Source organism: Hylobates moloch, unplaced genomic scaffold, assembly GCF_009828535.3.
Source record: "Hylobates moloch isolate HMO894 unplaced genomic scaffold, HMol_V3 SCAFFOLD_9, whole genome shotgun sequence".
Taxonomy (NCBI): Eukaryota; Metazoa; Chordata; class Mammalia; order Primates; family Hylobatidae; genus Hylobates; species Hylobates moloch.
The window spans coordinates 18630555-18641776 of record NW_026652284.1 but is presented as its reverse complement, the minus strand read 5'-3'; the positions used below and the strand labels follow the sequence as shown (position 1 = coordinate 18641776).

The 11222-nt window shown below is 50.0% G+C and overlaps 1 protein-coding gene across 2 annotated transcripts; it reads left to right on the top strand.

The window, feature by feature from the left end:
- Positions 1-1324: 1324 nt before the first annotated feature.
- Positions 1325-8974, top strand: PLA2G2D (phospholipase A2 group IID). 2 transcript variants are annotated; one of them, XM_032760992.2, is made up of 4 exons: positions 1325-1412; positions 4396-4540; positions 5260-5366; positions 6673-8974. In XM_032760992.2, exons 1-4 carry the CDS (start codon positions 1325-1327, stop codon positions 6816-6818), a joined length of 486 nt encoding a protein of 161 aa, XP_032616883.1. In that variant the 3' UTR covers positions 6819-8974. The 2 variants fall into 2 exon arrangements, with proteins under 2 accessions (XP_032616883.1, XP_032616884.2); XM_032760993.2 differs by lacking the exon at positions 5260-5366 and having other exon boundaries at positions 1335-1412.
- Positions 8975-11222: the final 2248 nt, after the last annotated feature.

Sequence of the window (11222 nt, the reverse complement as noted above, 5' to 3'; positions counted from 1 at the left end):
GTCAACACATATCAATTGCCTGCCTTCAAATTGTGTGTGTGCTTTGACTCAGCAAGTCCACATTAGGAGTAGATCCTATGGAAGCAGTTCTGGACATGTACTGACTGAAATTTGGCCTTCTTTCACTCTACGGTCTAGATTAGTAAAAAAAATATCAGAAGCCACCCATATATCCATCAATGGAGCTTCATTAGATAAACGGTATAACAATATAATAATATATATAATAGTATAATGAAATAGGAACCTGCCTTTTTCTTTCTGAGATGGAGTCTTGCTGTCGCCCAGGCTGGAGTGCAGTGGCACAATCTCGGCTCACTGCAACCTCCGCCTCCTGAGTTCAAGCAAGTCTCTACCTCAGCCTCCCGAGTAGCTGGGATTACAGGCGCCTGCCACCACGCCCGGCTAATTTTTGTATTTTTAGTAGAGATGGGGTTTCACCATCTTGGCCAGGCTGGTCTTGAACTCCTAACTTTGTGATCCACCCGCCTGGAGCTCCCAAAGTGCTGGGATTACTGTCATGAGCCACCGTGCCCAGCCAGGAACCTGCCTTTCACAGTGTTACTAGAGAGGAATATTTAATGACATAGAAATATGTGCAAGTTATATCAGCAAATGAAAAAATAGGCTATGAAGCACTGCATATATAATATTTTCCTAATTTGGTTGGGGAAAAGTATGGAGAGAGAGAGAGACAGAAAGAGAGACAGGCAGCAACAGGACCACAGAGGGACGTACACCAAAATGTCAATGGTGCTTAATAGGTTTACAAGTGATTTCAAGTTTATTGTTTAGGTTTTCCACATCTTCTACACTGAGTGTATGTTTCTTTTACCAAAAAGGGCGTGGTGGGGAAGCCAAGGCATGGTGCTCACACCTGCAATCCCAGCACTTTGGGAGGTTGAGGTGAGATGATTGTTTGAGGCCAGGAGTTCGAGAGCAGCCTGGGCAACACAGTGTTGTCTTAAAAAAAATTGCCAGGCATAGTGGCTCATGCCTGTGGTCTCAGCTACTTGGAAAGCTGAGGCAGGAGGATTGCCTGAGCCCAGGAGATCGAGATTACAGTGAGCTATGATCATTCCACTGCACTCCAGCATAAGTGACAGAGTGAGACCCTATCTCAAAATATACATATATATGAATATAAATAAATAAATACATTAAATAAGTAAATAGGGAAAAAAACATGTTTAAAAAAAAAAACTCCCCAGTGCCAGAAAAGTGGAAGTGAAAGAAGCATGTGTTGCCTCCATGAGAGTGGGGGCTGGGAGGGAGGGCTGGGCGAGGCTGTGTGGGGTGCATCTGATATAAAGGGGCAGCCTGCATGGAAAGGGACTGCCAGCATCTGCCTCCACTGCTCTGTGCTGGGATCATGGAACTTGCACTGCTGTGTGGGCTGGTGGTGATGGCTGGTGAGTCGGGGATGGGACCCAGGCTGGGAAGGGAAGGAGGGAGGCCAATGTACCCCTGTGCTCTCTTTCCTAGATTGGGGGGCCGCTGCTCTGATCCCCAGGACCCTGGCCCCTACTCCCCAATCCTTCTGCCCCTCTGCAAAGAGCCTTCAGTAGCCACCAGTCTCCTAGCATGGTAGCTTCAGCCAGAGAGCTCTGGGTGGCCAAGCTGTGCCGCACGTCTCTGGACTGCTGTGAAGGTTCAAACTAGAAGTCCAGCACCAGGGTCTGCTGCGCCCATGATGATGATGCTTTGGACACAGGTCACTTCATCCCTGCCTCTCCCACTGAATAGGAACAACCTGTACAAATGCATAGTACTCCATATTTTTAGAGCCATTTCATGTTCATGATCTTCCTTGAACCTGGGAAGAGGGTTCCCTTGACCTTCGGTGAAGAGGGGACAGTTTCTATTTGATCTTAAGCAGACCAAATATAAAGTGCAGTTGCTAGCAAATTGGCCATTTTGTCCTCAATCCGTCTCAAAATTGTGATTTTGGAAAGGGCTTGCATTTTACAATGTAGTTTCATGTTATCTCGGGACTCCGAAATTCGCTAGAGGAACATGTCTCCAGGATTGCAGCAAAAACCATTAGGAAATTTGCAATCGAGCTGCAAAAATTCATCTCTCAGATGTAAAGAGGGAAGACACCATAGAGATCAAATACACAGATGAACCTGCAGTCAAATGCAGGCCCCGCCATCTCTTGGCAGTATGACTTTGGCCAAATCACCCAACCTTTCAATACCCTCATCTGTAAAATGGGCACAACACCCTTCATAGGGCTGTTAGAAGGACTCTAATGGGAAAACAGATACTAAGTGTTGAGTAAACGTAAATAATAGCTTCACACATGGCACATGCATGAAAGATGGCAGTAGCACCTCCTCCCACCCACTGTGTCCATCCCTTGGGAGAAGGAGCTTCATCCCTGTCAGTGGCAGCCAAGGGTGGGAAAAGTTACCCAGGCAAGAACTGCTGACAAGCTAAGCCAGTTCACCAACACCTCCCCAGCCACAGCTCCAGCTCCGTTTCTCAGGCTGGGTCCTCCTCACCTTAAAATTATGGCAAGTAAGACCACCCAAAAGCATTCTGAATCAAAGCTGAATGTATTTCTCACATGGCAAGAAAGAGCTGCATCATTCAGGTGTGAGTTCAGTTTATGTATTTCTGAGCCCAGATTGAAAGAGCTAGATTTAGGGCAAAAAAAAAAAAAAAAAAGAGGACAGGGGTACCCTAAGAAAGGGAAGATTCTGAATGCGGGGCTCTGGTTGATCTGCAAGGTTGTCTGCAGTTGGGTTCCTTATCATGGAATCCAGGAATCTCTGATGGATTGTGTATGATTCCAGAGGGCCCAGGATCCTTCACCAGTGCAGCCAAAGCTTAGCAAGGCTTCTCTTGTACATGTCTTAACAGCTAGAGCCACCATGTCAAACAGGCATGGCAACATGGACTCCCACACATTGAGGGGACATACTGGGGACACGATGGCCCAGTCACTTTTAGTTGCAACCCAAGGCCACCCGTGTGTGGTCTCATTCTTTGTCCACTGCATGAGTTTCTCCCAACCACCCTTCCCACCCCAACGGGCCCCAATGTGGGGCTCACCCACTGTGTACTATTGACTTCATTTGCCTGAGGCTGGGTGTGGGTTCCATAACTAGACTCACTCGAAGAGGGGCTGCCCAGCCCAGTCTCCCTGAGACTCTGGGCTCCATCGGGATGTGTGCTCCCTGCATTATCTAATCATCTCTAGGAGTTGCACACAGGCACAGCTCCGTTCCCTTCTGTCATCTGTTTCTCCCAACCTCTCACTTGAATTCATGGACTTAATAAATTTTATTTCTCCTAACTCAACATAATGCATTCCTCTCTCCCAGTAAAATAAATTTCCCTTACTATCAATTCTAATCAGCAGTTATTATGAGTGAAATAAAATTATCCATGAAAAGCATTGATTTCTAAATCATGCTGCCTCCCAGAAGACCCACACACTCTCTTTATTACAGACTCAGATTTTTCTAGGGGCTGGAGGTAAGAAGGGTGGCTTGGGACCATTCCTCCTATTGTGGAGTTGGAAATCAACACCCAGAGACAGAGAATGAAACCAGACTGTTTTAAGTGATGAATTCTGGCTCCATTTACCAGCCACTAAGACTCTGAGCAAGTTACTGAGCCTCAAACTGCTCATCTGTAAAATAGGGATTAAAAATAATATTCATTGTACCAGTGTTGGTTTTAGCAAATGAATCACAAGTAAGATGATAACATTTGAGGAAATTGGCTAAGGGGTATACAGGAGCTTTCTATCTTCGCAACTTTTTTGTACATCTGGAATTATTCCAAAATAAAAAGTTTATTTATTTAATATAACAGTAATTATCTAGCCAGATGGAGTCAAGAAATCAATACAAAAGAAGACCTATAGTAACCACTCAGTAATTGTCACTTTTTTTCCTTGAGACAAAGTCTCACTCTGTTGCCCAGGCTGGAGTGCAGTGGCACGATCTCGGCTCACCGCAGCCTCCAGCTCCCACCTCAGCCTCCCAAGTAGCTGCGACGACAGGTGTCCACCACCATGCCCAGTTAATTTTTGATGTTTTGTAGATACAGGGTGTTACCATGTTTCCCAAGCTAGTCTCAAACTCCTGGGTTCAAGCAATCTGCCCACCTTGGCCTCGCAAACCCGAGATCACGCCACTGCATTCCAGCCTGGGCAACAGAGCGAGACTTTGTCTCCCAAAGTGCTGGGATTACAGACGTGAGCCACTGTGCCTGGCCTGTCGCTATATTTTTAATAGCAGCAGTAGATGTCGTTTTATTATTATCATCATTTGAGGTCACTCATTTGGTCTGGGCAGAGCAGAGGTGCCGTCCTGTGCCCAGTGGTGCTGCCCTGAAATTCATCTCCTCTCCTCTCCTGGTTGCTGGGCTACTTGGCAGGTGTGATTCCAATCCAGGGTGGGATCCTGAACCTGAACAAGATGGTGAAGCAAGTGACTGGGAAAATGCCCATCCTCTTCTACTGGCCCTACGGCTGTCACTGCGGACTAGGTGGCAGAGGCCAGCCCAAAGATGCCACGGACTGGTAACTCCTTTCTCAGGGCTGGCAATCCTATCCTGCCCCCGACTATGGTACTCTTCTTTTCTCTCCACCCACCTATTCATTTAGTTGAGTTGAATCCATTTTGTTGAGCATCTACTATGTGCTAGAAACCACTGAGTGCCAATACGGTCCCAGCCCTCCTGGAGCTTGCCTTCCAGAAGGTTCCCCAGGGTCCCTGAAGGCCAGACATCCCCTTGCACTCCCATCCCCTACTCTAGTGGCAATGCCCAAGTTCACTCCCCACTGCAATGGACATTGGTTTTTTAAAGCCCCTCCCGGCACCTCTTTTTTTCCGTTATCTCATTTGATCTTCGTAACAACCCTGGGAGTCAGCTAGAGGAGCGGTGAGAGCCAGCCAGGCCTGGGGACACTGCCCTGATCTGCTACTTACAGGCTGTGTGACCTTGGGAAAGTGTCTTGACCTTCCTGAGTCTCAGTTTCTTCATCTCTGAAGAGGGGATAATATGAGTACCTCCATCCCATGGTGGTTTTAAGGAGTAAGAGAATGCGTAGATAAAGCAAGTGTCTGGTGCATAGGAATTGCTCAAAAAATGTTAGTCATCATGATCCTGAGGAAGACTGCAGCCCTGCAGGCCTTGACTCTTCCCAGGTGGGGACACGGGTTCTTCTCCGGTGGGGGGAGGAGCCAGAGACCCCAGTAGGCCGGGGACCCATGCAGCTGTGCACCCTGTCTACTCTAGGTGCTGCCAGACCCATGACTGCTGCTATGTCCACCTGAAGATCCACGGGTGCGGCATCTACAGGGACTATTACAGATACAACTTTTCCCAGGGGAACATCCACTGCTGTGAGTACCCAGACCTCAGGGCAGGAGCTGGAGACCCCAGGAAGGGAGTTCTGGCTCTCACTGCCTTCACAGCACAGCTACTTGACCTCTCTGTTTTTTTGCATGGGTCCACTGGCTGCAGTTGGGCTGTGAAGAGGCAAGAATGGGTATGGGGATATGGAGAGGACCCATGGGAGGTTTGGCCCCTTTAGCACCTGGAATTCAGGCCCATGACCGACCAGCTTGGTGACCATATTGCTTAACCTCTCTGAACCTCAGTATCCTCATCTGTAATCTACCCCATTAAGTTATTGCAAGAACTAAAATGAGACAGACAGAATGGGCCTCACAGGATGCCTGCCATAATAAATTACACAGAGCTACCGATTGGCTGTTACTTTCATCATCACTGATGCTCGTGGCAGCCCGTCGAGGATCAGCAAAACCCTGATTGTCTCCATTGTACAGACCAGGAAACCAAAACTAGAGTGGGGAAGTGTCTGCCTCCAACTCACAGAGCCTGGGCTGGAACCCAGGGCACCTGGCCCCTGCATCCTTTCCAGCATCACAAGCATAGAAATGTAGCAGGTCCTCAGGGCTGGGAATCGAAAGGGCTCATCACAGCAGCTGCTGTTAATTGAGGGCTTCATAATAATAGTAACAATAATATCCAACATTTATTGAGCACTTACTATAGGCTAAGTGCCTTGTCTCATGATAGGCTAAGTGCCTTGTCTCATGACAGCCCCCTAGGCAGCTGTTGCCATTATCCCCGCTTCACAGACAATGAAACCGTGATTCCTCCTGCCCGGGAGTCTTTGCATAGACTGTTGCCATCCCCCACTCCCCAACCCCAGCTTCCTCCAGGAAGAGCAGACCCTTCCGATCTCAGCTCAGAAGCTCTTCCGCCCTGTTTTCTGATCTCCTAGCCCAGACCCTTCCGATCTCAGCTCAGAAGCTCTTCCACCCTGTTTTCTGATCTAGCCCTGCATGGTTCCTCATGTTAACTTCGCATAGTTGTTTTTTGCTCTCTGTGGTGCTCTAATACCTGCCCCTCTCCCATGTCCCTATCGTTCAGTCCCCTCCTGCCATGACACGGTAGGTGCTCAATAATTGTTTAATGAATGGGTGAATAAATAACTGAAGGTGCACTGGCACACAGGGTGGTCACGGTACGTGGCCAAGGTCATGCAGCTAGAATCGAGGTTGCTGGGACCGGTACCTCCACGACTGAGCGGGAACTGCACTGACTTCAGAGGCTGCTAGACTCATACCTGCCTCTGCCTCGGATAAGGACAAACACAGAGCCCCCCTCCTCTGCCCACAGCTGACAAGGGAAGCTGGTGCGAGCAGCAGCTGTGTGCCTGTGACAAGGAGGTGGCCTTCTGCCTGAAGCGCAACCTGGACACCTACCAGAAGCGACTGCGTTTCTACTGGCGGCCCCACTGCCGGGGGCAGACCCCTGGGTGCTAGAAGCACACACCCTCTACCCCGTTCCTCAGCATGGTGCTCCGGCATCCCCACCTCAGTATCTAACCTGAACCAGCCTGGCTTTTCAAACACTCCGGGAGGAGGTAGTCCCAGCCTCCCCCAGAACCCTCTACCAAGGCCTTCTGACCTTCTGAAGCTTTCCGAATCCTCCCAGTTGAGGCAGCAGCTGTGTCCTCTGAGGGTGGATGGGCATCTTGGGAGAAGCCCAAGCAAGGGAGCCCTCAGAGATGGTGTTTGGACCAAAGCATCGGGGTGGGGGAGGGGTCTGCTGCTGTCCCCCACCTGCTGGCCCCCCGGTCCTTTCTCACCCCCTCCAATATAGTCTCAGAGCTACAACCGGAGCAGCCACTATAAAGGGCAATATTGATCTTTCTGTCCACGTGGCTCTATCTCTTAAAATCTCAAGGCCCTCCACTGTCCTAAGATAAAGCCTCTCATAGGTGTTGAGGACCCCTCACAGTCCGGCCGTGTGACCCTCTCCCCAGGCAAGCTCTGAAGTCCCTGCAGGTGGAGGCCATGCCTGTCTTAAACTCGGTTGCATCCCTGGTGCTCAAAGCAACACTCAGAACCAAGAAGGAGCGCCGTAAATCCTTCTTGGGTGAAGCACTAGACAAAGCTCCAGGCACCAGAGCCTTGAGTACTTTCTCCTGCCTCCAGGCATTGGCTCAGGGTGAATTACAAGGGGCTACTGAATGGCTATTACTTTCATCACGACTGATCCCCACCTCCTCCGGGTCAAAGGGCTACTTTCTGGAAGTCTCCCTGGGCTGACTCCTCCTCCCTGACTGCAAGGGCTCACTCCGTCCTCCAAGCTCCCACAATGCTTCATGGCTCTGCTGCTTACCAAGCTTGGCCTAGAGCAGCAAATGGAATTTCTCTGATCTGCCCCAACTAGACTGGAGCCCCTGAAGGACGGAGACCATATCTGTGCCATCTCTGTTTCCCCTGTTTTCCCACATACTAGGTGCTCAATTCCTGCCTGTGAATGGAGTGAGCCCATAATGGATACACAGAGGTTGCAGCAGAAGGTGTGGGTACCTCACCTAGATCTCCTCCAGGCCCAAGGCCCCTCTCCCTGAGTGAGGCCAGGTGTTGGCAGCCAACTGCTCCAATCTGCCTCCTTCTCCTAAATATTGCCCTGGTCTACTGGGAGCTGCCTGCCCCCCTGGCCCGCCTCTCCCACCAAGAGGCCATCTGTCACTCATGGCCAGGAGAGTCTGACACCATGGAGGGTACAATTGCCAGCTCCCCTGCGTCTGTGCAGGATTGTCTGGGTGGAATGACACTCTCGAATTGGGATGGGGCTGAGGCCAGGCCTGTCCTGGAACCACCTGTCTGCTTGGTCCGACCCCGTGGGCTATCCAGTTTTCCTGGTTCCCTCACAGGTTTCTCCAGAAAGTACTCCCTCAGTAAAGCATTTGCACAAGAATCCTTGTCTCAGGCTCTGCTTCTAAGGAAAGAGATTGAAGAGGGACAGCTTTTTCCTATGAGGACTCCCAATCTGCCATTTGTATGTGGTTAGCTGTTTCCAGCCTGAGGGCTGAGGCACCTGCAGTCGCCCGCACTCTGGGCCTGTGGCACCATCTGTGCCTCAGCTGACTGAGCAGCTCTGAGATGTGGTGACTCACGTGAGGTGGTGTCATAGGAATGAAGGACTGTGGGCACTGGGTTCAAATTCCAGTTCAATGCACCACTCCAGATGGGGATACCCATGGGGGCAGCTGTGCCTGTGTGGGGGAACAGGATAGGGAAATCTCCGTACCTTCTCAATTTTGCTGTGAACCTAAAACTGCCATGTAAAGATAAAGTCTAGGCCGGGCATGGTGGCTCACGCCTGTAATCCCAACACTTAGGGAGGCTGAGGCAGGCGGATCACCTGAGGTCAGGAGTTCAAGACCAGCCTGCCCAACATGGCAAAACCTCATCTCTACTAAAAATATAAAAATTAGCCAGGCATCGTGGTGGGCACCTGCAATCCCAGCTACTCGGGAGGCTGAGGCAGGAGAATCGCTTGAACCCGGGAGGCAGGGGTTGCAGTGAGCCAAGATCGCAACACTGCACTCCAGCCTGGGCAACAGAGTGACACTGTCTCAAAAAATAAAATAAAACAAGATAAAATAAAATAAAATAAGATAAAATAAAATAAAATAGTCTAGTTTGAAAAAAAAAAGTCCACTTATATCACTGACTAACCATGTACCTTACAGGAGGAAACATTGTCTGCATGTAAAGTATAAATGAAAATAAGAAGAGACCAGCCTGGGCAACATAGACCTCATCTCTACAAAAAGTAAGAATTTTTAGTTGTTGTTGTTGTTGAGACAGGGTCTTGCTCTGTTGCCCAGGCTGGAATGCAGCAACGCAATCGTGGCTCACAGCAGCCTCGACCTCCATGGCTCAAGTGATCCTCCTGCCCCAACCTCCTGAGTAGCCAGGCACCCAAACGCCTGGGTAATTTTTGTGCTTTTTTGTAGAGATGGGGCCTCACTATGTTGCCTAGGCCGGCCTCAAACTCCTGGGCTCAAGTGATCCTCCTGCCTTGGCCTCCCAACATGTTGGGATCATAGTCGTGAGCCACTGCACCAGACTGAAAATTTTTTAAAAAGAAGAAAATAGGAAGGTGTTCATGTTTGTATTAAATAAGATTAGTGTAGATTAAATTCTTAGCACAACAGGCACCTGGCACAGGGCATTAACTTTAAATGTTAACGGCATGGTTACTGTTGTTTCGTAGTGACCAGATCTAAAATCAACCCCAAGAGAAATCAGGAGGAGAAAGTGTCCTCCTCCTTTCCCGCCAAGTCTTCTCCCAGTGCCACTGGATGCATTTATTCAAGAGACATCATCAGGAGCTGACGACTCTCTCTTATTTGTCTACCAAATTTGGCCCAATAGCTCCCTATGGCTTTGCAGCAACATCTCTCTTAATATTCATGTTGGCTGACTTAGCCATTACGATCCCCATTTTTTAAGTGAGGACCCTCCTGAGGTCCTACACCCCGAGAAAGGCAGAGCCACAGCTTCGCCCCAGCCTCTTCTTGCTCCGCTCCCTCGCTGCGTCACGTTTGTGTTGGTTAAGAAGCTTCCAGCTAAAAACTGTGACTCAGTGGGCTGAAACAATGCAGGAATTTATGATCTCACATGATGAGACGTTCAGAGAGGGGGTGGTTCCAAGTCCAGCTCTTCGGCGCTTGATATCATCAGGGCCTGGTTTCCTTCCTGCACCTGGCAAGCCACCCTCTGTGTGTTGGCTTTGCCCTCTGGGCGACTCCCCTCACAGCTCCAAGCTGGCAACCATGATGCCAGCCCTCAGGCCAGGACGTGACAGCATCCAGCCAAGGAGACGCTGTGTCTTCCTCTCTTCCTGTGTCTTTTCGTTTGTTTGTTTTTTTGTTTTTGAGACAGGGTCTCGCTCTGTCGCCCAGGCTGGAGTGCAGTGGCGCAATCTCGGCTCACTGCAAGCTCCGCCTCCCAGCCATTCTCCTGCCTCAGCCTCCCGAGTAGCTGGGACTACAGGTGCCCACCACCACGCCTGGCTAATTTTTTGTATTTTTAGTAGAGACAGGGTTTCACCGTATTAGCCAGGATGGTCTCGGTCTCCTGACCTCGTGATCCGCCCACCTCGGCCTCCCAAAGTGCTGGGATTACAGGTGTGAGCCACCACACCTGGCCCCCTGTATCTTTTTAATAAACCCCCCAGCACCACCCAGCAGACTTCCCTGCATGACAGGCTGCCCTAACCCAGAGGTTACCCAAGACAATGGGATGAGCCTTGTTGGTTTAGATTTCTTAGGATTTATTTACCACCAAGAGGGAACAGGATCAATGTCCCTGAGGGGTTGGGTAGCTGATGGAATTTGTGTTGGGTGAGCAAGCCCAGAGCCAGGGACTGCAACCTGCTGTCACTTTGGCCGGGAGCAGAGCGGTGCCTGGGGTGCTCCCACCTGTGACAACCTTATCACAGGGCAGGCTTGATATGTAGTAGACGATCAGTAGGGATTTGTTGAACAAATAAATGAATAATGAATGAATGAACGAATGAATCTCAGACTGGTAAAGACACGGGATTTATTCAGATGAGGGGGCTAGAGGCTCAGGTGGGAGCAGGACTTGGAACATCCCCCCCTGCAAGTTCTTGTCCTGAATCAGTGTCCAACGATTGAAACTGGATGAGAGGCACCAAGGAAGGAGTAATTCCCAGGAGAGCCTCTGTTCTCCACTTGCCCCTCTCAGTGCTCCTGGATGGCAGAGGCAGCCAATGTGCTTCCTGTTCCCTCTGGGGTTAGGCTGTGCCCGGTGTGGGAAGCGGAGTGGACACTGAGCACCTGTGGTGCCCATTCACCCCTCCTCTTACCTACCTTGAGGCGCTGGTGCTGTTACTGCATT